The sequence below is a fragment of the Salvia miltiorrhiza genome, chromosome 3 (assembly GCF_028751815.1).
Source record: "Salvia miltiorrhiza cultivar Shanhuang (shh) chromosome 3, IMPLAD_Smil_shh, whole genome shotgun sequence".
In the NCBI taxonomy this organism is placed as follows: domain Eukaryota; kingdom Viridiplantae; phylum Streptophyta; class Magnoliopsida; order Lamiales; family Lamiaceae; genus Salvia; species Salvia miltiorrhiza.
In genome coordinates this window covers 10,828,355-10,856,122 of record NC_080389.1, presented here as the reverse complement: position 1 = coordinate 10,856,122, position 27,768 = coordinate 10,828,355, and the positions used below count along the sequence as shown (strand labels likewise).

Below are 27,768 nucleotides of genomic sequence, written 5' to 3'. Positions count from 1 at the left end.
TTTTTTAAATCCCGTGCCTAAACAATTTGACATAATCTTGGCGGATGGAGGGAGTAGTTTTTTAGGTGGCCAAAAATCTTTTCCCATATATTTAATCGTTTAATATAGAAGATTTATATTAACAGTAGGATATGCATAATCTGGTGGATGTGATTCATTCTCTATTCTTAAAATATATGTGATTTTTCATGGATCTATTCTATAGGGTTAGGATCAATGGAGAATTCTCTATTGCTCATTCTGAATAAAGCCAATAACTCTACCGAATAAATTAAGAGACCGCCTGAATAGACATATATTCATAAAAAAATGTCACCTTGAGGATTTGAACCCTAGGCGGAATGTCTGTTCAGTAAGATTGTTGGCGTATTCAGTAAAATTATTGACTTATTCAGACCGCCTTTCTCTTTCCCTCTACATTTAGCATTCTCTATATATAGGCTAAAGTTCAATTGAGAAGCTCAAATGTGTTGAGAAGTGAGAAGGAATTTACAAGTTAGTACATTTTGATGAACTTTACTGTAAATTCTTATGAACTTGCGGTTGATCTGGGGTTCAATTCTTGGCTGTAGCATCTTTTTTAACAAATTAAATAGATTTGTGGGTTCGTCAGTTATATTGAAAAGTTCAAAGAATTTATTAAAAAGTTTATTAATCTCATTTACAGCTTCTCACTAGAATTGAACCCTATATATATATATATATATATATATATATATATATATATATATAGTTCGAGGGTTTTTTAGGACAGTAACTTAGGTTGATTTGGAAAATAGGACAAAAATTTTTGGACTTGTAAAAATAGGACACTAATTTTTTTTAGAGTAAAATAGGACACTAATTAATAAGCATCCTAAAAATAGGACATTTTCTCGGACGAGAAATGTCCTGCTGGTGCAACACTTATTAATTAGTGCCATATTTTACTCAAAAAAAAAAAAATAGTGTCCTATTTTTACAAGTTCGAAAGTTTTTGTCCTAATTTCCAAATCAACATAACTATCCTAAAAAATCCTCTGACTCTATGTATAAAGGGTGCGGTTATAATGAGAACCGCAATTATCGTGAGAATATAAGAACCATTAAAATTACTGCATCTGCTATACAAATTAATGTATTCGTTATTAAATCTAATGCATCCGAAAAAAAATAAAATTTTTGCTCCATTAAGGATTCGAACCCAGGTTCTGTATTCATCCATCAAGATGATGTATCCACCGTAGATTTTGATGATCGAATGACTTAAAATGATTTTCCGTTTTTATTTATTTAGTGATTCTTATTTGAACATCTTCCTATATTTAACAATCTTAATAAGAGAGAACTTTGCTACTATTGGGAGGAATAGTACTATTCAAAAAATAGTGCCCAGGGTATTTTGGTAATTTTGGCTTCATTTGTGGGTTTTAAAAAAAAAACAGAATTGTGCTTTATCTTTATCTCCATAGATTTTTCTTTTTCACTTTCTACTACCTGCGTTTACAGCTCCACAGCAAAAAAACAAGAGATTTCCTGTCAGTATTTTCCGGTGAAAGTGCGAAATCTGATCATAATCCAACAAAAAATCATATTAGACAAATCCATTACACCAACAAAACAAGGAGGTGAGCTTTGATTTCTGCACCCTGCTTTTATCATTTTCTTTTTTATAACCCTAGAATTTTTACATGAAACTGAGCTCAGAATAACGCAATCGAATTAGTCTTGGGGCTGGGTTTCTTGCTTTGTTGTTTGCTTTGAGGGTGCCAATCGGGAACATCGAGTCTTGGTTGAGTTTGAGCTAAGTTGTGGCTCAGCTTCTTGTGTCTTTGTCTGCGTTGAGCTAAGTAGTTTCTTGCTTTCTTAGCTGCTGATAGTCCGGCTGAGGTGAGGAGAGTGGGTCGACGATCGGGAACAACAGTGAGGTCTACGTGAACAAACTATTTTCTGGTTATTCATTGGAAATTAAGAAAAAAGGGGAATTAAGAAGAAGAAGAAGAAGGATTTGGGGTTGAGTTTTACTCTTTATTGCAAATATGAAACGTATAAAGAGATATGAAGGTGTGAGAGGGGGTGGGTAGAGAGAGAAAGAGAGTTCCAAGGTAGAGAGAGGAAATTGTGGGTGCAAGTGTGCAGAAAAGAAACGCATATGGAGTATATTGTGTGGATTTTGAATATGACTCTATATTTAATTGATAATAATAATGTATGGTTGAGCTTGATCATGGGTTTTGCTTTCTTATGATCTCCTACATTTTTTTTTCTTTCTAATTTTGTGCTTTTTTTTCCTTTAGTATTTCTACTACAAGAAAGCTATTACGCCTATCCAAATTTAACGGTGCGCTTGGTTTTTGTTCTATTTTTATTTGTGTTGTGATCTATGTCTTAATGTGTTTTTGCACTCTTTTATTATATTTTAAAGTCATGTCGCAATATTGTTTCTTCATTATAGTTATTGTTTTGAAGTTTAGAGAATGGGGTTCTATTCTAGGACTAGGAGCAGATTGGGTTATTGCCGTTAGCCTGTAGGTTTTTTAAGGATTCGTTACTTTGTGTTATACGAGATTATTATTTTCGATTTCTGGTTTTCGACGGGCGCCCTGAGGGTCCACTTGTCTTTGCTCCGATCAAATTTGTTTGCTGGAAAACTTTCATCCATTTATTGCAACTTCGGTAAGTCGCTGCCCTGCTTTGATCTCATAATAGTATTTTTTGAGTTTCATTTTCTTTTCATATTTCATTATATCACCAGTTAAATTACTGACTTCTCATGTGTCAGGACTTTGATGCATTTTTTAGATGTATTATTATGGCAAAAAGAAGATGTGTACTTTCAACGGAAGGTTACTTACTGTTGAGCTTTCTGTGTGTTTTTATTTTATTTTATTGTAACTCATTTGTATCACTTGCACACTTACCTTTATTTATTTTGTGTTTTTGTATGGGAATTTAAATTATTATATAATGCATGTTGCCAGCTGTGTAGTCACACCTACTATTTACTTTCCAATTCTTTGTTGCTATTTAATTTCCAATTCTTTGTTGCTTTTATCTGTTTTGATGCAAATTTAATATTATTTTTGTGTTCAAATGGCTCAGACGGCCCTGTAACAACTTGAAGACGTTTATGTTTTAGTTTACCTCCCCCGTCTGCAAATGATATGGCTATGCCAATTATCTTTGGCCATGAGTGTTCACATGCTCTAACTACTCAGTCGAGAAGTTTGCAAGGTGCATAATATTTGTTGAATTGTGTCTAGATTTGCACAATCTAATTTAATATTATGTGGGATTGCTTAGCAAGTGATGTTGCTATTACTTTTTTATTGACATGATTTATAATTTCAGATAAGACTTCGAAAAAAAGAAAGAGGCATGTTCTCGTTGTTGACACTGGTGGGAGTGTTCCAATCTCACAAGTAATAGGTTATGATTTCTCTTGTATTTGTTTTAAATTTCTTTAGAGCGTTTAATAATTTAGCATATATTTGAAAAACTGTAATACCCCGTTTCCCTGAGTTAAATTTAGAATTTATTTTTGAACTTAGATATTAAGTTGATTCACGCCGGATAAAAGAAAATGAATTTATTTTAATTCCAACAAAAATGATTTACAAAAATATTTGTAAATTAGTTATTGAATTTATATGCATTGCATATTTATTTAATTTAGCATTCAAGTATTTTTCACGAAATATTTATTTAGCAAACCTTGAAGTATTTATTACAGTCCCGATATATTATCTATGTTCCTAATAGCCACCCTATATCATGATTATTTTTAGCATACATGTAATTATGCAGACTATTAAATCATCTCATATCTAATCAATTTCTTTTGCTTTAGCCATCCACTTTCATTTGCTTCCACTTTCTTTTGCTTTAGTTGTCCACTCTCTTTTGTTTCCATTTATTTTTGTTTTTATGCAGTCAAATCCCACTTAGCAAATCAGCCAAGTTTTCCACTACACCTAACAAATCAGCCAAATCTTTCACACAAGCCGTGGAGCTTTTCCCTTCTTCAATTCTTTAGAACAACAAGCTCATCATTTTTCTTCTTTCACAAGCAGACACAACCCACACATAACAACTCTAAAATTTTCAGCAGCTCTCAACTCTTTCCTAAGCGTTATGATAACTACACATGTAAGTTTGAGGTTTTGAACTTGGCAATTCTCCATTTCTTTCATGTTTCATCATCTGTTCTTTTAAACATGATATATATTTCAGTGAATCTCTTCCACTAAAGACAAGAGAAGCAAGACTTGAATATTAAACCAAGAGAAAAACCAGCAAGCACAGATCATTTCACAAGGTTTCATCTCTCAACCGAGCTAAGACAGAGAAACATTCTCATAAATTCACCCCATCATTTACAGAAATACATACATGATACATATATATATATATATATATATATATAATGGCAGATCATAAAGTTCATATTTTTTTTTTTTAAACGAACTATTGCGATTTCAACCAAAAACAAACTTGGTGTGATGTGTGTGTGCGTGAGTCTTGGGGTGGACGGCGGCGACCAGCTGCTGGTCGTGGCAGCCGGAGTTCAGTGAGGGAGAACGGCGAGGCGGCTTACCGCTGCTGCAGTCGCCGGAAGGTCGAGAGAGAGAGACCGAGGGAGGCAGCGGCGTTCCGTCGTTGCCAAGGAGGAGAGAGAACAGGGGGTACAGAGGGAGATGAGGTGGGTGGTCCTTCGTTGGTGGCCGAGCCGCGGCGGCGGAGAGAGGCTGGGATGGCAGCCGGCGATGGAGAAGATGTACAGCAACAGCAGCGCCGGCTCTGGGATGGTGGCAGGCGGTCCGACCAACCGCTGCTCTCTGTCTCGGGGCAGCGAGGGCGGCCACGCTGTCGGCTGAAGAAGGAGAAGGTGATGGTGGTGTCGGGTAGGAACAGGCGGCGTAGCTGCGGCGGCGGGAGTGACAGGAGACGAGGGAGAAGTTCCGGGCGGCGCTCGTCGCCGGGCAAGATGGAGCAGTCGAGGGCAAGATGGAGCAGTTGAGGGAGAGGAAGATCAAGGGTGGCGGCGTATTCGGCGGTGGCTGCCGTTGTCCGCCGGAGGAGATTCGGGGGAGAGAAGGGGCGGGTTTGGCGTGAAGAGGGAGAGAAGAGAGTGGCAAGAGAGGCGTGTGTGTGTGAGCGGCTGAAGGGGGGGGAAGAAAAGGGGGATAAGTGTGGATTAGGGCTTGGTTAGAGTTTGGGCCGATTTTTAATGGGCTGGGTTTTTGATTTAATTTTCAGTGGGCTTGTGAATTGGGTTGATTTTAATTGAGAGTTGGGCCGATTTTCTTTGCTTGAAATTTCGAATTGGGCTGAGTATTTGGGCCGAGAATTTTATTTATTTTTGTTTCAGCTGGGCTTTTAATTATTAAATCTGTTGGGCCTTTACTAATTTATTTAATTGGGCTGTGCAGTTTCTTTATTTTAAAATGGACTACACTATTTAATTAATTAGACTTATTAAGTTTGATTAATTATTTTAAATTTTTATAATAATATTAAATTATTATTATGTGCATATTTTAAGTAATTACTTATTATATGCTAAGCATGACATGATTTGCATTATATTTTGCAATAAGAATATTTATGATTTAATTGGTTTTATTATAATTCCAATTATTAAAGAAAGATGAGTAAGAATATTGTTGGTGTTCTTAACTCAAGAGAAATGTTTTCAATTATTTATTCATTAAATTTTGAAAACCCGGCTAAGTGAATCATAGAATATTAAGCACTACACCATGACTTAAGATTAGAATTCAAGGAGACCTATTGAGAATAGATTTCTTGTAGGCTTTGAGCATCAGGAGGATTAGCACTGCTATTCCGATTCAGAAATAAAGTTAAACGACAGGCTTTGCCTAGACAGGTGGGCTTATTTTTCAAATGTATGATTTAGCTATTGAGCTTAAATATTCGTGTAATATAAACTGTTTATCCAATAAAATATTTTTGTGCACTCTATCATGTTTAATGCTCGTACAGTTAATCAATTGAGGTTCTCTTATGACCTAACACGTTGTTTGAGAATTGTGTACACTTGTTAGCTGACTCGGTGGGTTGATCTCCATCGGGCACTAACCAGAGGCGTTATAAGGGTGCTCGACGGGATGTGTTCCGGAGCATAGTAATGATAGGCCTGTCTGGATTAATTTCCGAGGTTTATTATACTTGGCTGGGTTACGACCTCAGTTCAAGTCAGCGGGAGACAGAGATCCGTCGGTGGCTAGAGGTCCGGGATCATAGCGAGTAACAGAATGGAGTGTGCAAACGCGCGCAAAAATAATTAAGTATATATATATGAAAATGTTTTAACATGCATAGAAGTTATTTCTCTTTAAAACCTTCTATGTCATGTCAGTAAGATTGGATAAACTGTTCTTCAGATTATGAAATGCTTTAAAAGTTGCAGCCCACTAAGTACATTAGTACTTAGCCCAAAATTACTTTCAAATGTTTTCAGGTTAATGGCTGGTGATGACGGGGCAGAGCTGAGGCTAGGGTTCAACTCCGTATTTTGTCTTCCGCTATTGCACTAGCTTTTATTTGTCTGTTATTTCTCCAACTTAAGACTTTTATGTTAAATTCTGAATTATGTTTTTATCGAGCTTAAACTCTCAACTTCTAGCTCTATGTTATTTAACGTTGGTTATCGGAAGCATGACACTAAACTTGTGATCCAGAAATTGTTATATTTGTTGATTGATTTGTATCACTTAAATACCTATCTTTCTTCATCCAAATGGGCTAAGCCCGTTCGTTATTCCTTTTATTCGGATTTCACAAGGATTTTCCCTTGTTCATTTATATGATTTTAGTCGTACCCCAGTTATAGTTTATTCCTTCAAGAATTGGGGTGTGACAAAAACTGATTTCTTTTATATTAACAATTGTTTTGTTTTCATTTTCTAGGCTCTTCTTCTAAAAATGGCCAAGTTTTCCTTGGCCCAACAAATGCAATTTTGTTCCATATTGTCAAAAGGTATTATTATAATTAATTTTGTTTAGTGTTATTGTTTATTTACTTATCTTGACTTTGTAACTATTCTTGCATTTTGATGGTTTCGCAGGCTGCTTTTCCGGTTGGGTTTCGATGTGACTCAACTGCCTTTGTCTAATAATGTTAATGTTTCACGGTCTAAATGTTTATCTAAAACTTCTTGTGGACAGAGGCACTCAAAAGGTATATGTTTATGTCTGTTGATTACCTTATTAATTTATTAACAGATGTTTATAAAGAATAACAGTTGTCTAATAAGGACTTATCCATTACTCTATGCAGATTTGTTGAGGAATTTCAAAACTCCTTCATGTGTTGCTATGAGAGAATATTATTGCTATCTGTTCCAAATACGCACCGACGATATAACAAATATCCTTAGAACTGGTCGAGTAATTCAGCAGTTTCAGATTGATACTTATGTTAAGATCGAGACACAAAGACTAGAGTTTTTTTTGCCATAATTAATCAAAGTTTGAAATGAGGGCGAATCGTATCAAGGGATAGTTGAGAGTATAACATCTAATGGTGTCATTAGCGCAAAATCTATTGGTAAGCGTTTTCTTCTTCCTAAGACCTTTACAGGTGGCCAACGTGATCTATGTTTTCGTTACATGAATGCGATGACACTTGTTATGGCAACCAATTAATATTTGTTGTAATTAAATATGAACATTTTAGTTAAATTAAGTTAAAATTTATTTTGATTTTTTGTAATGATGATTACTACAATTAATATAGATATTGATAAAGACATACTAGCAAAGATTGCTGCCAAAGCTAAAGGCAATGGGAAAATGTACAAGGAAAGCCATGTTGAGCATATCAAAGGTGAATGATTATGATGTGCTACTCTTGCTTGAAAGGATAATATTATAATTTTGCAACTACAGATACAATTGGAAGCTCATTTGAAGATAGTCTTTCTTCCGATGATGATAAACCAATATCAGGTATAACATCCACTATTATAAATAGATACTTGATATTGCAAATTCATTTAATAAAACTAAATTGCTTCTCCATCACAGAAATCTTCAGGGGTAAAAAGAAAAATTGCTCTATTGATCTATCTGAAGATTCAATAAATGATAGTCTGAATTGTGTAGTTGTCACGACCGGCCTTAATTAAGGATAATTAATCCGGGAAAACCATGACTGGGGAAGGGAAATTAAGAAGCGGGTTTAGAAAGGGGTGCATAAAAGAATACTCAAAGAGCTTGAATACACGTGAAATATTCCTTAAAAAGGAAAAAGACATTTTTAGGGGCTTGGCTAAAACATTATCAGAGTTTGCAACGGAAGGCGTAACTGAAATAATCAGTGTTTACAGCGGAAAGCATAACTGTGATACATGTATGAAGACATGTATCCTTTCTGAGCCTACTTTAAGTTCGACAAAAGCTCCACTCAACAACAACACTTCATCGCCCATCACAGCTCAACCTGCACAATCATAAACATACGAAGGGCTGAGTACAAGAGTACTCAGTGGGCAGTGCCAAACTAAAGCATAACTTAACATCAATAACAACATACAACATCGCATAAGAGACATGAGTTTTCTTTCAAATCCTTTGCTCACTAACATTTCCAAAATCATAAACAGCATAAGCGTATTCTTCATCATTAACAATCATAAACACGCATCGTGTCGTGGAGAAGGCCTTCCCCAACGAACACGGGCATCGCACCGTGAAGGGGGCCTCCCTCAGCGGTCACGGCATCGTACTATTGAGGGAGGCCTCCCCCAATAGACGCTGTAACACTGGCATACTGGCATACTGGCATACTGGCATCCTGGCATCGCGCCGCTAGGGAGGCCTCCCTTAGCGGACACGGGCATCGCGCCGTGAGGAAGGCCCTCCTCAACGGACACGGCATCGTACTGTTGAGGGAGGCCTCCCCCAACAGACGCAAGCATCAAACATAAGCATAAACTTATCAGTGTAAAGCATTCAAGCGTAAATAAGCGTAATAAAGCATACCACACTTGAAGATCCAATTTACATTTTAAAGCATAACACTTGCATAGCATTTTATTTACGCGTAAGAAATTGCCCACCTGATAGCAAAGTTTTGCTAAGGTATTGTGACTCCTTGAATAGTTTTTACTCTCGCGCTTGACCTTAATCACGAGAATATAAAATAAGACATTGCCTCGAGGAAAATTCTTAATTAATGAGAAAGCGTAATTAACTATGCATGAATCTTGTATGCATGAACTAATCTTCTGAGCGATAATCGGGAATTCTACTATTAATCCTCGTTAATAGATTTAGCTAATTCTCGTCTAGCACGGTCGAATAAAACTGTGATTCTTCTTTCCTCATCGGAATATTCTAGTCGTGAAATAAACCTCGCATTTGTAATTGATTGAAAAAGGACTAACTCGGCTTTAAACGAGGTGTGACCTTGTAAAAATTATCGGGCTTTTCGATAGAAACATCATTACTAGTGTAACCTCAAATAATTAATAGGCTCAAAAGAGAGTAGCCAATTAATTAAATAAACCAGTGGCTTTAATGAAATAAACCATGATAGCTTGCTTTAAAATCTGAAGTCCAAAACAATAATTAATAAACTGGGCGGCTCATTTACTGAATACGAATCGGCTCACCCACTGATAAATAATTGGGCTCCATCAAAATTTGATACTGCTAGGCTTAGCCAAAGGAGTAACTTCAGCTCAAGCTTTAAAAGAATTAAAGCCCAACTTAAAAAGTCTTCGACCCAAAATAATTAAAATAGGGGTCCAAATAATAATTAATGTGGATTGAAAAGAATTAATCTTAGCCCAAAAAGGCAATTTAATCGGCCAAAATGATGAATTAAATTGGCCCAACGAAATATAAATGGGACTAGAATAATAGCCCATCATAAAATATGCATCAGCCCAACTCCTTAATTAAATCGAGCCCAATAGGATTAATAAGAAGGACCAATTAAATAAAAGACTGGCCCAGTTCGAATTTAAATGAAAGCCCAATCTTTTATTAAAAATCGGCCCAAGACTCGGCCCAACATAAAGAAATAACACGGCCCAGATGATTTAATTCGGCCCAGTTCGAAATTATTATATGGAAGCCCAAAACCATTAAAACAATTCTCAGCCCAAAAATTTTAAAAAGGAATAAGCCCAAATTCTTTAAACAATTAGAGCCCATCAGCAAAATAAAGAATAAGGCCCAAGCTTAAAAGAATTCGGCCCAAAAGAAAAGAATTGCAGCCCAAACTCTCTCTCTTTAGACTCTCGGTCCTTCTCTCTCTCCCATCTCTCCTTTACCTCAATCACAGCCGACACTCCCCTCTCTCAAACCAGCCGCACGCCTCTTCTCCCTCTCACTCTCGACTCGCCTTCACACGAGGCGTCCGCCGCCGAGACTCCAGCCGTCATCTGCTTCGGTTGGCTTCGACCGGCGACGTCATCTCTCTTCCTCAATCTGCACGCAGAGTTCAAAATCAAGCCCTAACTTCTCCTGGTAAATCGCAGCTGCCGCACCTCCGTATGGAATCCGGCGAGCGGTCGGCGCCGGTCGTGGCCGTCTCTCTCTCCCCTTCTGAAATCCGACGGCTGCTGTCTTCTGGAGCCATCGCCGACTAGAGTTGCTGCTGCTCGGGCTCGGTACCGGTCGAACAGAGCGGTTGCGTCTCGTTCGTGGCTGCGTCGGCTGTTCTTCTCAACCCAATGAAGGGGCAGCAGAAGCCCTAATTTCCTCTCCGATTTTGAACCGCCTCTCCCTCTCTCCCCGCTCAGCGCCGCGGCGTTTTGTAAATCCGGCGATAGCAGCCCCAGCCACCACCGCTCCTTCCGTCGTTGGGCCCTAGTTCTCAGAAAAAGGGAAAAACGCAACTGTCGAGCGACCGCTGCTGCTGCGCACGAGTCTCAGCTCGTCGCCGGGCAGCTGCTGTTCGGGGCTCTGATGAGGTTGGACGAGTTCGCCCTGTCCCGACCGTCGTCGTCGTCCCCGTCCCCGTCGGGCAGTCAGCCCTTCTACAGCTAAGTTCAATACTTAAGTCTATGTGGAGTCTTGGTTTTTGCTACTGATTTATGAGAGTTTTCTCATTGCCTTTATCTTAAGTGAAGAAAATATATACTGATTTCTGTATTATGCAAGAGATAAAACTAAGTTCGTGGTTTACTAATGTATCAAGAATTTTCCTTGCTTGCCTCGTGTGATAAGAAAATATAGCATAAACTGATTTCGATTGCTAAGTCCCTGTGTGCATATATATACACACCTGTATACTATGTATTTCCTTTTTAAACATATGCTTGATGATATGATGTATGAACTGGAGCTGAGCTAAGTATATACCTGCTATGCTTGGTGTTGGTGGCTGTTTGTTGCTATTGAATTCAATGGGGAAGGAACTGAAATTGCAAATATTGTTTTCTCAACAAATGCAGAAAGAACCAAGTATGGAATGAAGAAAACTTAGGCCAAGACTCACCTCTCGATACTTGGCAGTTGGCAGCAGCTTAATGAATTTTCCTCGCTTTGGTGGTTGAAGGAACTAGTAGCCTTAAAGAACTTAAAGAATTGAAGATGGTGGGGAGCAAAGTGGAAAAATGTAGTGGAGGAAAGCAAAAGGTGGTGGCGTGGAGTGGAGTTATTGGGAAGTTTGGTGGTCGGCTCTTTCATATACATTCCCTACTTTTGAATTTTCTCTCTTATTGACTAATGTGCCTACACTTGAGTGAAGGCATTAAGTAAGCCTCGTAGAGTCCAATCCTTTGTAATATACTAAACGATTTTTCCCAAGCTGGGAACTAGCCTGTAATCTATAAACTGTAAATAAATACTGGCTTCGATTTTAAATCATCGCATTTTTGTATCTGCTTGATATTTTTTTCCTTGCCTGCTAACTTGATAAACTGTAATATAACTTTAATTAAATCCGTAGATTTAATCTGCGTTGCAATCGGAATAATTCCTCGACTTCTAGTAAATAATAGAAATAATATTTCTATCGCATATAAATTAATAACTTGACTTTGCTAAGTCAGTTATTAAACTGGATAATAAATTATTGAATGACTGAATAATCCTCATCGCGTTTTTCTCATACGTAAAAAAAAATATAAAGCTAAAATAATAACTCCGTTTCTGATATAAAAAAAAAATCAGGACCATAAACTGGATTCATTTATAAAAATTTGCATTTACTAGTTTTAATCATAATTAAAAGAGCGGGCTACTACATACTACTCCTCTTAACAAAAATTTCGTCCCGAAATTTGCATATCTCTGCTAAAACAATTCGGGTACTTCTTTTTCATTTTGTCTTCAAACTTTCATGTAACTTTTTCTTGTCTGCGGTATCTCCATAAGATTTTCACTGGTGTGATTGAGGCTGATTTCGCAAGTGTCCACGTATTGCTGGCAAGGAGGTGCGAGTGTTCCCAATTGCTGAACCTCTTTGTCTGTTGGGCATTGCGTGGAGTAGTGACCTTTTTGGCCACAATTGTAACAACCGTTAGTCCCAACTCGACAAACACCCCTATGCATCTTACCACAATTTGGGCAAGGTAAAACTCCTTTCTGACCTCGGTTACCCCCAGTTGGCTTGAGGTTAGTCTGTGCCTCGTACCTTGGTTGAATAAACTGTTCGGCCCGTTCCTTTTCTTGCCACACTTTCTTACTAGTCTGATTGATATTGTCTTCATTGTTGTCCCACTTGCGCTTCCCTTTGAGAGTATGTGAGGCTACTGGTGGATCATTTGGCATTGAGATCAACAATGGGGCTGACTTGTCCGACGGCATTGCAGCTTCAACGTCAAGTGCCCTGTTCAGAGACTCCGTGTATGAGAGTTCTCTGTGGCTTGCTAGAGCCATTCTAATTTCGTGTCGCAGACCAGCACAAAATTTCTCTGCCATCTTCTCATCTGTGTCCACTTGTTGTGGAGCAAACCTAGACAGGTTGCAGAATTCCTTGTCGTATTCAACCACAGATTTCTTTCCTTGCTTTAACTCGTAGAACTCAGCTTCTTTCTTCTTCCTATAGCTTTTCGGAATATATTTATCATATAATCATGTCTTAAAATCTTCCCAAGTATAACTTGCCCATTGTTCAGGTGTCAGAATTTTTCGACGTGCTTCCCACCAGAAGTCAGCTGATCCTGTTAGCTGGAATGAGACGCAAGATAGGCGCTCCTCATCAGTACAACGTAGAAAGTTGAAAATGCGTTCCATTGCACGCACCCAAATCTCAGCTTCAGCCGGTTCACTCGTTCCGTCAAACGTATGTGGGTTCTGCCTTAAAAAGAGTTCTTCGACTCTCCTAGTCGGGGGCGGAGGGAATGGGTTATGTCCTTGAGCATCTTGTGGTTTTTCGGGTACAGCGTTATGGTTTCTGCGATTGTTATTGTTTCTCACATGGCGTCCTCTCTTAGGCGGCATTCTAGTAGCAAAGATGTGCCAATTAGTACACTCTAGCATAATCTAATACAAGCCTCAAAAGAATTCTTGTACATGTTAACTTATTCTAACTTGTAAACAAGTCATAACTCCAATGTCAACATTGATGTAGTAAGCTTTAAGGGTCCTTAGCATCTCAAATCCATAAGTCATATCAATTCTTAAGCATGTAATATCTCATCATCTAAATTGGATACTTAAGCATAAGTCATGGAGATTCATAGCGGCTATAAAATCATGAGCTTAAAAATTATTCTATACGCATCGCTTATCTTGTTGCCTTCACTATAGCCACCAAAAGATACAATCTAATTTCTTCTATGTTATGTCGTAGTGGTGATCTCATATCTTAATAGCTGTATGTTCATAGGGATTCATTCCATAGGCATATTTAATCGTGCTTGAGTAAATCATTTCATTCAATAACAACATAACATAGCTATTAACAGTTACTCACTTTGCTAGTACGATAATTTGCACTTTTCGTAAACATTCACTCAAAACTTGGAAGAGTTTACCATTCTGCTTCGTTGAGTGTGATGCGATGAAGTGCTGAGCTTTGTCGATTGAACTCTAGACACTTTAGTAATTCATTCTAAGTTTGGCTTAAATAAACTCTTAGGCTCAGAGCAAACGAACTGCTCTGATACCACTCTGTCACGACCGGCCTTAATTAAGGATAATTAATCCGGGAAAACCATGACTGGGGAAGGGAAATTAAGAAGCGGGTTTAGAAAGGGGTGCATAAAAGAATACTCAAAGAGCTTGAATACACGTGAAATATTCCTTAAAAAGGAAAAAGACATTTTTAGGGGCTTGGCTAAAACATTATCAGAGTTTGCAACGGAAGGCGTAACTGAAATAATCAGTGTTTACAGCGGAAAGCATAACTGTGATACATGTATGAAGACATGTATCCTTTCTGAGCCTACTTTAAGTTCGACAAAAGCTCCACTCAACAACAACACTTCATCGCCCATCACAGCTCAACCTGCACAATCATAAACATACGAAGGGCTGAGTACAAGAGTACTCAGTGGGCAGTGCCAAACTAAAGCATAACTTAACATCAATAACAACATACAACATCGCATAAGAGACATGAGTTTTCTTTCAAATCCTTTGCTCACTAACATTTCCAAAATCATAAACAGCATAAGCGTATTCTTCATCATTAACAATCATAAACACGCATCGTGTCGTGGAGAAGGCCTTCCCCAACGAACACGGGCATCGCACCGTGAAGGGGGCCTCCCTCAGCGGTCACGGCATCGTACTATTGAGGGAGGCCTCCCCCAATAGACGCTGTAACACTGGCATACTGGCATACTGGCATACTGGCATCCTGGCATCGCGCCGCTAGGGAGGCCTCCCTTAGCGGACACGGGCATCGCGCCGTGAGGAAGGCCCTCCTCAACGGACACGGCATCGTACTGTTGAGGGAGGCCTCCCCCAACAGACGCAAGCATCAAACATAAGCATAAACTTATCAGTGTAAAGCATTCAAGCGTAAATAAGCGTAATAAAGCATACCACACTTGAAGATCCAATTTACATTTTAAAGCATAACACTTGCATAGCATTTTATTTACGCGTAAGAAATTGCCCACCTGATAGCAAAGTTTTGCTAAGGTATTGTGACTCCTTGAATAGTTTTTACTCTCGCGCTTGACCTTAATCACGAGAATATAAAATAAGACATTGCCTCGAGGAAAATTCTTAATTAATGAGAAAGCGTAATTAACTATGCATGAATCTTGTATGCATGAACTAATCTTCTGAGCGATAATCGGGAATTCTACTATTAATCCTCGTTAATAGATTTAGCTAATTCTCGTCTAGCACGGTCGAATAAAACTGTGATTCTTCTTTCCTCATCGGAATATTCTAGTCGTGAAATAAACCTCGCATTTGTAATTGATTGAAAAAGGACTAACTCGGCTTTAAACGAGGTGTGACCTTGTAAAAATTATCGGGCTTTTCGATAGAAACATCATTACTAGTGTAACCTCAAATAATTAATAGGCTCAAAAGAGAGTAGCCAATTAATTAAATAAACCAGTGGCTTTAATGAAATAAACCATGATAGCTTGCTTTAAAATCTGAAGTCCAAAACAATAATTAATAAACTGGGCGGCTCATTTACTGAATACGAATCGGCTCACCCACTGATAAATAATTGGGCTCCATCAAAATTTGATACTGCTAGGCTTAGCCAAAGGAGTAACTTCAGCTCAAGCTTTAAAAGAATTAAAGCCCAACTTAAAAAGTCTTCGACCCAAAATAATTAAAATAGGGGTCCAAATAATAATTAATGTGGATTGAAAAGAATTAATCTTAGCCCAAAAAGGCAATTTAATCGGCCAAAATGATGAATTAAATTGGCCCAACGAAATATAAATGGGACTAGAATAATAGCCCATCATAAAATATGCATCAGCCCAACTCCTTAATTAAATCGAGCCCAATAGGATTAATAAGAAGGACCAATTAAATAAAAGACTGGCCCAGTTCGAATTTAAATGAAAGCCCAATCTTTTATTAAAAATCGGCCCAAGACTCGGCCCAACATAAAGAAATAACACGGCCCAGATGATTTAATTCGGCCCAGTTCGAAATTATTATATGGAAGCCCAAAACCATTAAAACAATTCTCAGCCCAAAAATTTTAAAAAGGAATAAGCCCAAATTCTTTAAACAATTAGAGCCCATCAGCAAAATAAAGAATAAGGCCCAAGCTTAAAAGAATTCGGCCCAAAAGAAAAGAATTGCAGCCCAAACTCTCTCTCTTTAGACTCTCGGTCCTTCTCTCTCTCCCATCTCTCCTTTACCTCAATCACAGCCGACACTCCCCTCTCTCAAACCAGCCGCACGCCTCTTCTCCCTCTCACTCTCGACTCGCCTTCACACGAGGCGTCCGCCGCCGAGACTCCAGCCGTCATCTGCTTCGGTTGGCTTCGACCGGCGACGTCATCTCTCTTCCTCAATCTGCACGCAGAGTTCAAAATCAAGCCCTAACTTCTCCTGGTAAATCGCAGCTGCCGCACCTCCGTATGGAATCCGGCGAGCGGTCGGCGCCGGTCGTGGCCGTCTCTCTCTCCCCTTCTGAAATCCGACGGCTGCTGTCTTCTGGAGCCATCGCCGACTAGAGTTGCTGCTGCTCGGGCTCGGTACCGGTCGAACAGAGCGGTTGCGTCTCGTTCGTGGCTGCGTCGGCTGTTCTTCTCAACCCAATGAAGGGGCAGCAGAAGCCCTAATTTCCTCTCCGATTTTGAACCGCCTCTCCCTCTCTCCCCGCTCAGCGCCGCGGCGTTTTGTAAATCCGGCGATAGCAGCCCCAGCCACCACCGCTCCTTCCGTCGTTGGGCCCTAGTTCTCAGAAAAAGGGAAAAACGCAACTGTCGATCGACCGCTGCTGCTGCGCACGAGTCTCAGCTCGTCGCCGGGCAGCTGCTGTTCGGGGCTCTGATGAGGTTGGACGAGTTCGCCCTGTCCCGACCGTCGTCGTCGTCCCCGTCCCCGTCGGGCAGTCAGCCCTTCTACAGCTAAGTTCAATACTTAAGTCTATGTGGAGTCTTGGTTTTTGCTACTGATTTATGAGAGTTTTCTCATTGCCTTTATCTTAAGTGAAGAAAATATATACTGATTTCTGTATTATGCAAGAGATAAAACTAAGTTCGTGGTTTACTAATGTATCAAGAATTTTCCTTGCTTGCCTCGTGTGATAAGAAAATATAGCATAAACTGATTTCGATTGCTAAGTCCCTGTGTGCATATATATACACACCTGTATACTATGTATTTCCTTTTTAAACATATGCTTGATGATATGATGTATGAACTGGAGCTGAGCTAAGTATATACCTGCTATGCTTGGTGTTGGTGGCTGTTTGTTGCTATTGAATTCAATGGGGAAGGAACTGAAATTGCAAATATTGTTTTCTCAACAAATGCAGAAAGAACCAAGTATGGAATGAAGAAAACTTAGGCCAAGACTCACCTCTCGATACTTGGCAGTTGGCAGCAGCTTAATGAATTTTCCTCGCTTTGGTGGTTGAAGGAACTAGTAGCCTTAAAGAACTTAAAGAATTGAAGATGGTGGGGAGCAAAGTGGAAAAATGTAGTGGAGGAAAGCAAAAGGTGGTGGCGTGGAGTGGAGTTATTGGGAAGTTTGGTGGTCGGCTCTTTCATATACATTCCCTACTTTTGAATTTTCTCTCTTATTGACTAATGTGCCTACACTTGAGTGAAGGCATTAAGTAAGCCTCGTAGAGTCCAATCCTTTGTAATATACTAAACGATTTTTCCCAAGCTGGGAACTAGCCTGTAATCTATAAACTGTAAATAAATACTGGCTTCGATTTTAAATCATCGCATTTTTGTATCTGCTTGATATTTTTTTCCTTGCCTGCTAACTTGATAAACTGTAATATAACTTTAATTAAATCCGTAGATTTAATCTGCGTTGCAATCGGAATAATTCCTCGACTTCTAGTAAATAATAGAAATAATATTTCTATCGCATATAAATTAATAACTTGACTTTGCTAAGTCAGTTATTAAACTGGATAATAAATTATTGAATGACTGAATAATCCTCATCGCGTTTTTCTCATACGTAAAAAAAAATATAAAGCTAAAATAATAACTCCGTTTCTGATATAAAAAAAAAAATCAGGACCATAAACTGGATTCATTTATAAAAATTTGCATTTACTAGTTTTAATCATAATTAAAAGAGCGGGCTACTACAGTAGTGGAATCGGCTGAAAGAGGTGTGTCACCAAAATTTAGAAATTTATTTTCAAATAATCTAGGTTAGACATGTGTATTTTAGTTTTTACATATATAATAACAAACGTTTATGTGATGAAAAAATGCACGTACCCAATAAGAAATTTCCTAGATTTAATTTTCATATTTTATTCATCTAAGAAATCGAGTTCAATTCTTATACTGTATCAGGTAACATTGGGAAAATCAAAAGAAGATTTGTTATCAAAAGAAAAAAAGTTGTGCATGTAGATCTTTGTGAAGATTCGGGTATTCAATTATTATTACAAGATTTAGTGCATTTCGCTAAAGATTTTCATGATATGTTTTCCACCAGAAAATGATAATCATGGTTTAGTGAAAATGAGGATTCTTTTGATCACTTTGAACATATGTTGGTGAAACTTTTAATATTCTTTTCCATGAGTAGTGAGTTTGTGACTTTTTTATTGCAATGGAGAAATTGTATAACTAATATAAGAATAATGATTGATCTAACAGTATTTATATTGGTTTTGTAATGTTAGATGATGTTGATACACCTGAGAATTTTTTTTTTTTGATGAAATTACATTATAAATAATACAAACCACACACACCCCACCTAGTGGTTATTGTGGCCGAGAGTACTCGAACCTGTGACCTCTTGGACAACAGGCAACCACCCTAACCACTAGGCCATCCCAAGGGGACACACCTGAGAATTTTGATGATGCACATTTTGGATATGCCTCTATCAGGTAATAGTTAGACATGATAGATAGTATTTTAAATCTTCTAGAATTTATTAATCGAGCAAATGATGAAATATTGTTATGTCATTAATTGTTAGAAATTTCAAAAATAAAAAAGAAAGCTAAAAACATTAGCATGAGGTCATAAAGTCAGGTGAACATGAAGATCAAAGATCCTCAAGCATCTGTATCTAATCATTCTAATTTTAAATTGATATCGCCTATGTTAATCTGTATATTCATGTTTTGAACTACCACTTGTTACTATTGTGTAATTACCATGAAATCTAAACCAGTACACATGTGTACCAGTTACTTGCTTAGCTCCAACAACTTATAAAACGTATACAAATATAATTAAGCTACTTTATTTGTAGATGAATTTGTGGAGAGAGCAAGTGATTGCAAACTTCTTGAAGATTCTCATATAGAGTCATGTCTACCTTTGGCATGTAAAATTATTCAACCAATTAGATAAATTTTCTCAATCATTTAGGCACACTATACCAGGAGGAGAAACAGGACCTTGTGGTAAAATCATCAAAGAAGACTAAAATAACTCAAGCTAAGGACAAACAAGTAGCTAAGGGTACAAAACTAAAAAACTAGAGACAAACTAACTATTGTCATTATATGGACACTTAATCTTTGAAGTGTGTTCTTGTATGATTGATGGGAGTTTCTATGCAACATTATCAACAACGAAGGCGAAGAAAATTGTAATACCCCGTTCCTTTTTGCTAAGTTTAGAATAATTTTTGAACTTAGATATTAAGTTGATTCACGCCGGATAAAAGAAAATGAATTTATTTTAATTCCAACAAAGACGATTTACAAAAATATATTTGTAAATTTAGTTATTAAATTTATATGCATTGCATATTTATTTAATTTAGCATTCAAGTATTTTTCACGTGATATTTATTTAGCGAACCCTGAAGTATTTATTACAGTCCCGATATGTTATCCTGAGGGATTTTTAGTCCAATCAACACCCACACTTTACACTCTATCCACCTTTCCACTCACACTTTACACTAAAGCTTGTCTTCCACCCACGACACTTTCCCTGCAACTTTAATTCATTCACACCAACCCTACACTCCACTTTACACCCATGGCCACCTCATTCCTCCAATCAAGCCCAAAATTCAGGCTTTATGTCACGCTTGGCAGAGGCAATCAAATGCCCCAAATTTCTCTGCCAATTCAACTTCTCCCAATTCAATCAAGACTTTTCCTTCACCACTCATTTCGTGAAGGAAAACTGAAACAGAGAGCAACCATTCCCCTCACCAATCCAGCAACAACACACCTTAAATTTCAGCAAACTCAAATCAAAAACTCTTGAAGATCACACAAAGCTTTCAGCTTGAGGACTTTCCCCACTAAACATTCAAAGGTTTCATCTTTTAATTCTTGCTTATTTTCATTTCACAGTTTGATTAAGAAACCCACTTCATTTTGTATAAAGATCTTCACTGCAAGCAAGAATCACACACATACTTTCATCTCATCATTTCGGTGCATATTCATACACTGTCATATATATTTACATTCAAAACATGTATAGAAAAGAAGAAAAGAGAAAAGTCGGAGTCTTGAACTTGTTTGTGCTTGAGTCGTTGTCGTGTGTCGGGTCTGAAAGGGATCGAGGGAGGCGGCGGCGACTTCGCCGCTGCCAAGGGAGGAGACGGCACAAAGGGGGGGCGTCTGTGTGTGGGCGTGTGCTGTGAGGGTCTGAGCGGAGAACAGTGGAGCGGCAGCTTATCGCTGCTACTCGCCGGAGTCGGGGAAGAGAGCGGCTTCCGCTGCTCGTTGGCGGAAGTCAGAGAGGATGGAGGCACGGCACGGCAGCGGCGCTGCTGTCGCCCGGCCACGGTGAGAGAGAGGGCAGACCGACGGTGGTTGAATTCAGCTGCTATGGCCGCTAGGGTCTGTAGATAGGGGGAAGGGTGAGGGAGATGACCGACCTCGGCACTTCGGCGGAGGGAGGCAGAGCTCGGCGGCCATGGCTGCTGTTGCTCGGCCACGGACGGAGGAAGAGAGAGGGAGTCGACGGCACTCGTCGTCGCTTCCCTGAGTCGCCGGAGATCGAGACTAGGGTGGAGGTTGAAGGAGATATAGGTTGAAGGAGATATAGGTTGAGGGAGATGGAGGCCGGTCGCCGGTTGTCTCGCCGGAAGGAGCCGCGGCCGTGGGATATGGCTGAGAGAGAGAGGTCGAGAGAGAGATGACAGATTTAGTTGTATGCGTGTGTGTGTTATGCGGCTGGGAAGAAGAAGAAGGGGGGAGGGAGTGTGGGCTTTAGGTTTGGGTTTTGGGAATTGGGTTTGATTTTTGGGCTTTGAATGTTGGGCCTTTGTTTTAAATTTTCAATGGGCCGATTTTTATGAGTTTTTGGGCCGAGTCAGTTGGGCCGATATTCTTTTATTTAGCTGGGCTCGATTTATTTTATTCAGTTTGGGCCATGTGTTTTAAATGAGTAGAGTTATTTTTGTCAGTGGGCCTCTAATTATTTTAAATCATGGGCTGCCCAATTATTTAATTTAATTGGATTTATGCAGATTTTTATTTAAAGGAGATACACTATTTTAATTAATTAGACTTATTAAGTTTGATTAATTATTTTTAATTTGCATAATAATATTATATTATTATTATGTGCATATTTTAAGTAAATTACTTAATAAATGCTAAGCATGACAAGAAATTGCATTTATTTTGCAATAAAAGTATTTAATTGGTTTTAATTATAATTCCAATTATTAAAGAAAAATGAGTAAGAATATTGTTGGTGTTCTTAACTCAAGAGAAATGTTTTCAATTTTTTATTCATTAAATTTTGAAAACCCGGCTAAGTGAATCATAGAATATTAAGCACTACACCATGACTTAAGATTAGAATTCAAGAAGACCTATTGAGAATAGATTTCTTGTAGGCTTTGTGATGACCAGGAGGATTAGCGCTACTTTTCCAAGACAGGTTTATATGTGTATGATCTTCAGGCTTTGCCGATCCAGGTGAGCATTACTTTCCAAATGTACAAAGTATGATTGAGTTATTAAGCTCTAAATGTTTCAATGAAATGCAAATTGTTTATTTAATGTAATGAAAACTGTTTATCCAATAAAATGTTTATGTGCACTCTGCTCTGTTTAAGGCTCGCAATTCATGGATCGATCGAGGTTCTCTTATGGCCTAACACGTTATTTGAGAATTGTGTACACTTGTTAGTTGTTTCGGTGGGTTGATCTCCATCGGGCACTAATTCATGTAAGAGGCGTTATAAGGGTGCTTGGCTGGATGTGTTCCGGAGCATGTATCATGTAAGGCCTGCCTGGGTAGCGTCCCGAGGTCAATTCAACTTGTCTGAGTTACGTCCTCAGGGCAAGTGCAATGGGAGAAATGGATCTGTCGGTGGCTAGAGGTCCGGGATCACAGCGAGTAACGGAAAGAGAGTGTGACATGTGCGCACAAATGAAAGAAAATGTTTTAACATGCATAGAAGTACTTCTTTAAATTTAAAACCTTCTAAGTCATGTCAAGTATGATTGGATAAACTGTCTTTATTAAAATATAAAATGTTTCAGAAAATGCATGCCCACTAAGTACATTAGTACTTAGCCCAAAAATACTTTCAAATGTTTTCAGGTTGGCTGGCCGGTGCTGACGGGACGGAGCTGAGGCTAGCGATAAATTCCTATGTTAGACTTCCGCTGTAGCAATTACTCATATCAGTCTTTTGTTTTCTCAACTTAAGATCTTCATGTTAAATTTCAAATGATATACCTGACCGAGCTTAGACTCTTCACTACTAAATTTATGCTAATGAATGTCGGTTATCAGAAGCATGAAACAAAACTTGTGATCCAAAGGGGCATAGCCCGACTCTCTATCTTATTATTCGGGTTTTAACAAGGTTGTTCCTTGTTTATTTCTATGAATTAGTTGCACCTCGATTATATTTATTCATTCAAGAATTAGGGTGTGACAAAAATGAAGTCTAATATCTTAAAAGACAAGATGCAAAGCATATCTGATTCATCCCACCAACTTACTGCACTGGTTGTCGAGCATAATAAAGGTTAGTATTCTACATGAGACAACGATGTTAATAGTTCTAAATCAAATTATCAACAATATAGGATATTATGCAAATACATTATGTTTGTCATTAACTAATTTTATTAATATTATCATCAACTTTTAGGCAAAAGAGTCCCACAAACACCAACACTCAAGTCAAGGAGTGGCAGAACAATCAAGCAAATAATATTGGACTAGTGAAGTGAAAGATTCTATGAGACTTTGAAGCAACTTTTGTATGTACTTTGTACAATATTCTAGCTATGACTTTTGGCTCTATTACACCGTGTCAGTGACATTCTACTAGCATTTTGAGGTTACCTTTTGTATGTACATTGTATATGCCTCGATGCAGTTTTTAGTTTAATTAATGCTATATGTATATATAACGCGTAACGTGTGAAAGGATACTTAAATAGTTTATATATAAATTGTATTGTGTAGATTGTTGCTTCTAGCTGTACAAATTAAATACTCCTAAATGTATTACAATTGTGACCTACAAGTCATAGTATAATATGTCGACACTTAAAAATGATTCGACCACGTTGTTATTGGTCCCATAATTCACAGAGCAATTATGGAAACACCGCGTCCTACGCGGTGCAAAATTTCTAGTATATATATATATATGAAATAGGTATGTGTGTAAATTATTGAATTCGTGGATTCTCTAATAATGGAACGTCTCATATATTGGTGATGTGTACGTATTTGTAGATTATGTTTGATTCTCAAATAATTGAACGTCTCATATAATTGAACGCCTTCGACAAGAGAAACTTCAACATGCCGAAAGAGACAAATCATATATGCAAATTCGTATGTGGATATCGCGGAAGCAAAATTGAATTTGAAAAGGTACACAAAAAAAAATATTATTTTATTAAAAAATAAAGCTTGATACCGTCATCGGTAATTATTTGGACAACATTTCAACTTCAAGAGACTATTTTCAAATAAGTAGAGATTTCGACCCAGAGCTTCAATGGAGACTCCAATGGTCATTTTGGAATCTTGGTGTTACAAGTTTTAATCTCCACTTTGAATAAACTAAATTGGAGTTCAAACGAAGAAGTATGGCTTTCAAAGATGGGCTCTTGTTAAGAAAAATTCATGAAAATCCAAGTTTTTCAGAATTGGGCCCGTTTGATGGGCTGCATTCAAAAATTCATATCTCCTGATCCTAAGGTCCTTTGGGGATCAAAAGGGTCAACCCAAAAAATATGAGAGTGTAGAACACATATCTCCCCCGATCCTAAGAGCGCGCGTGAATTATTAAAAAAAATTGAAAAAAGTTTGAATCTTAGATTTGAATATTTGGTCTCGTTTTAGTCCAATTGAGCCGTAAAAAATTAGTGTATTTTTATTTTAAATTATTGTATTTTATTTTAAGTATTTGATTTTATTTTAATTAGGGATATTTACTGTAAAATACACGAACTTTCAGCAAATTCTGATTTTAGGGCTATTGACTTAGATTTTTTGATACTTAAGTGTGAAGGATTTTCAATTCACAGATACATCGACTTTATTATGCCACCTTTATTATCCGTTGCATGTAGGTATAAAAAATATAAGTCAAAAGACCTAAAATCAGCTTCTATTTGGGGTATTTCATACCCGTGGGAAAAATCAGAAAAAATGGAAAGGTAGTGTATTTTTTTTAAAATTTTAAAGGACATGGGAAAAACCAGAATTTATTAAAAGTTCATGTATTTTACGGCAAATATCCCTTTTAATTAATGTACTGTTGAATTTTTAAATAGAAGAATAAAAATTGGATTAAATGGAAATGAAAATTATATATAGCTCGACTTATAGTGCCAATGCACTAGAGAGGGGTGACGCTAAGGTGGGGACCACCAATTAGCGCCACTTCCGAGTGTCATGCATTGGAGATGCTCTAACTGAAGCCAAAAAACATTAATTTTGGGCATGAATCTTTGCCTCCAAATCCTTTACAAAGCGGTCGAAGTTTCTTTCGGAAAAGCCATCAATTTCCACCGCATTCTGCATCACCTGCCTCACTCTACCTGCATTCTTGCCCGAAACACCTTCATTCATAAAGCTCTTAATCTTGTGGGCCACTTGTTCCCTATCAAGAGATCCATAATCCTCACTAAGATTGACCCCAATCTCCCAATCATCAACCACTAGTTTCCTATTACATGGTTGATCATATTCAAAGGGATAGCAAATCATGGGAACGCCACTCCACATGCTCTCCAGAGTCGAGTTCCATCCACAGTGCGTCAAGAAGCCCCCAACGGCGGGATTGGACAGAACCTTAATCTGATCGCACCATGCAAGGATCAGCCCTCTCTCTCGAACGGCATCCTGGAAGCCGGTGGGCAATAGACTGGTTTCCCCATCGCCGAGAATACCTCGTCGAATCACCCATACAAAATCCACTTCACTAAGAATGAGCCCGTACGCCAATTCCTCGAGCACTTGCTTATTGGTGTGCACGAAGCTCCCGAATGAGACGTACAGCACCGAAGCAGGAGGTTTGGATTCGAGCCAATCGGTGCAGTCTGACTCCGACCAAAGACTCGTGGTGACGGTGTTTGTTGGAAGGTTTTTGGAGAAGTTAAGGGGGCCGATGGCGTAGTTTGGTAGGTATTTGTGGAGAGCTGATAGCGTTTGAGGTTCAAGCTCTTCCACAGTGTTTTGCAGCACAAAATCAGCCATCTTCGCTTGCTCAAAGACCGAGCGCATCATTCTGGTAGCTACACTTCCAAATTGGGATTCTTTTAGGTAGTGCATTAAATCCTTGGTATTTATCGACTCAACTCCTGGAATGTACTTGATTTCCTCCTCCACATCATCTGTTGCTCCAAAATTAAATTAATTAGTTTTATAATAATTTGTCGTTCACCAAATCACACAGTTTTAACTACAATCCTATTGTAATTAAATTGTTTTGAAAAAGAAATACTCCCTCCGTCCCCCAAGCATCTCCCTAAGGGACGTCCAAAATAGAAAGAGTATCAGGTACAGTGGGACGGAGGGAGTAATTACTTAGAATAATTCATAATTTTTGACCAGTCCTGACTGCCAGAACAACGGAGAGACGGAGCGAAGGGCACGTACAATAGTGTACTTATTTTGGTCAACTAATTATTATTGTAACAAAAAGTAATTATATATATATATATAAAGGTAATGTTTAAAAATATTACTCCCTCTGTCCGCCAAGATTATGACAATTTGCTTGGGCACGAGATTTAATAAAATTGGTGATGATTTTGATGTAGTGGAGAAAGGGTCCCACCACTTTATGAGATGAGTGGTTGAGATTGAATTTTGAGTGGTTTTTTTGTAAATAAAGAGTGTTAGTAAGGATAAAATATTAAAGAGGATGGTGGGACCATTGCCATAAAAGGAAAGTGACATAATCTTGGCGGACGCCCAATATAGTAATTGTGACATAATCTTGGCAGACGGAGGGAGTACTTTTCTTCATGTTGATTGTTACTTTTCATCGCAACAATAATTACATTAAATTATTCGGTTCAAACTTGTGCCCAGACCTGACCCGACCCGTCTCACTTATACATGCGGTCTGACCGGAGAATTCATGAAATTTAAAAGATTGCTGCCCAATTTATGTCAAGGCTGGTCAATTAAAATAATTCAAATCATGAATATCCTCGAATTCTAAAGATCATGTCTACTTGAAATCTAGAAAATGGCATGATTTTGTGTGTAAGTAAGATACCTTTGCATGGAAAATGGCCGTTTTGTTCGAGGAGATCCCAGTGATATGCCAAACAGTAGACCAAAGCCGGTTGCGTCCACAGAGAAACGTTGACAAGGTTGTATTTGCGCGCGACGGCGGCTGGCCAGTTGTAGATGGTGTCAGCCACCAAGAAATGGATCATGTCCGGCTCAGAACTCACAACGTTGCCCACAAATTCATCGGCAAGAGCTGGGAAATCCCGCGCCATCGTTTCCCAATACTCGGGGAAGTTGGCATCTCTGTCGAATTCCAGAGGAAAACAATCGGCCATGGTGGTGAAACGGATGTCGAGGCCTAGCTCTCGAGCTCCAGAAAAGAAATCGACGTCAGTTTCGTTGGCGTGGTGGGCGTCGCGTAGCTTGCGGTAAAGGAATTCGAGATGCACGAAGGTGATGGCGAAGCCCTTAGAGGCAAGCTTGAGAGCTACACTCACAAATGGGTTGAGATGCCCTTGGAAGGGAAGGCATATCATGATGCCATGGACCTTTCTCTGCCTTTCTCCCATGCTTATATATATCTCTCAAATATTCTGATTTTTGGGAAGGATGTTTATCTTATACAAGAGAGCACACACATATATATAGAGCGCAAAGTTTTTTTAGGACAGTAAATTTGACTGTTTCGCAAATGTAGGACAGATTTTCAAAAATTCGGAATAAGTAGAATCAATTAAGCCTAAAAATTTGTCCTGCATTTGCAAGACGGCCAAAGTTATGGGTCTAAAAAAACTTTTCGCTCTCAAATTTGATTTAATTCACAATATATTATTTTCTTATCCAATATATTATGTTCACGTTTTAAAGTTCTTTATCTCCCTTAAATATATTTCCTACTATTTTATATAAATATGACAGAAAAAAGGAAAAAATCAATTCGAAGTAGTTTGTCTAAAATGTAAATTTAAAAAAGAAACTATACTTTTTGGCATGTGGTGCATGGTAGCATCTGAACTAGCAATTTGTCTAAAATATACATTACTTTTATTATTAAGAGTCAATTACTTA

At 38.2% G+C, this 27,768-nt stretch overlaps 2 protein-coding genes and 2 long non-coding RNA genes across 7 annotated transcripts; 3 read left to right on the top strand and 1 right to left on the bottom strand.

Annotated features, from left to right (window-relative positions):
- Positions 1–1,311: 1,311 nt before the first annotated feature.
- On the top strand, positions 1,312–18,509 carry LOC131017606 (uncharacterized). 4 transcript variants are annotated; one of them, XR_009099661.1, is made up of 8 exons: positions 1,312–2,655; positions 2,762–2,825; positions 3,082–3,213; positions 3,331–3,408; positions 6,913–6,982; positions 7,071–7,183; positions 7,283–7,953; positions 18,388–18,509. XR_009099661.1 is itself a non-coding variant. In XM_057946417.1 (5 exons), exons 1-5 carry the CDS (start codon positions 3,144–3,146, stop codon positions 7,462–7,464), a joined length of 513 nt encoding a protein of 170 aa, XP_057802400.1. In that variant the 5' UTR covers positions 1,312–3,143; the 3' UTR covers positions 7,465–8,092. The 4 variants fall into 4 exon arrangements, 1 of the variants encoding a protein (XP_057802400.1); XR_009099662.1 differs by having other exon boundaries at positions 1,312–2,825; XR_009099663.1 differs by having other exon boundaries at positions 1,312–3,213; positions 7,283–7,831; positions 7,894–7,953.
- On the top strand, positions 5,563–6,664 carry LOC131017718 (uncharacterized). The gene is made up of 2 exons (XR_009099818.1): positions 5,563–5,869; positions 6,464–6,664. It is a non-coding gene; the product is annotated as an uncharacterized LOC131017718 (long non-coding RNA).
- Positions 18,510–21,711: 3,202 nt separating the features above from the next.
- On the top strand, positions 21,712–22,873 carry LOC131017706 (uncharacterized). Its single transcript, XR_009099806.1, has 2 exons — positions 21,712–21,953; positions 22,585–22,873. It is a non-coding gene; the product is annotated as an uncharacterized LOC131017706 (long non-coding RNA).
- Positions 22,874–24,808: 1,935 nt separating this feature from the next.
- On the bottom strand, positions 24,809–27,328 carry LOC131017551 (UDP-glycosyltransferase 86A1-like). The gene is made up of 2 exons (XM_057946346.1): positions 26,744–27,328; positions 24,809–25,850 (listed from the first exon to the last, which is right to left on the bottom strand). The coding sequence occupies exons 1-2, from the start codon at positions 27,267–27,269 to the stop codon at positions 24,946–24,948; spliced, it is 1,431 nt and encodes a 476-aa protein (XP_057802329.1). The 5' UTR covers positions 27,270–27,328; the 3' UTR covers positions 24,809–24,945.
- Between the last annotated feature and the right edge of the window lie 440 nt (positions 27,329–27,768).

What these genes read in the sequence shown, in the direction of transcription:
- LOC131017606 (XM_057946417.1), top strand. Translation starts at nt 3,144, where the DNA reads ATGGCTATGCCAATTATCTTTGGCCATGAGTGTTCACATGCTCTAACT. An exon ending in TCAGTCGAGAAGTTTGCAAG is followed by an intron (nt 3,214 to 3,330) that starts GTGCATAATATT and finishes TTATAATTTCAG; the next exon opens with ATAAGACTTCGAAAAAAAGA. An exon ending in TCCAATCTCACAAGTAATAG is followed by an intron (nt 3,409 to 6,912) that starts GTTATGATTTCT and finishes TTCATTTTCTAG; the next exon opens with GCTCTTCTTCTAAAAATGGC.
- LOC131017551 (XM_057946346.1), bottom strand. Translation starts at nt 27,269, where the DNA reads ATGGGAGAAAGGCAGAGAAAGGTCCATGGCATCATGATATGCCTTCCC. An exon ending in CGGCCATTTTCCATGCAAAG is followed by an intron (nt 25,851 to 26,743) that starts GTATCTTACTTA and finishes TTGGAGCAACAG; the next exon opens with ATGATGTGGAGGAGGAAATC.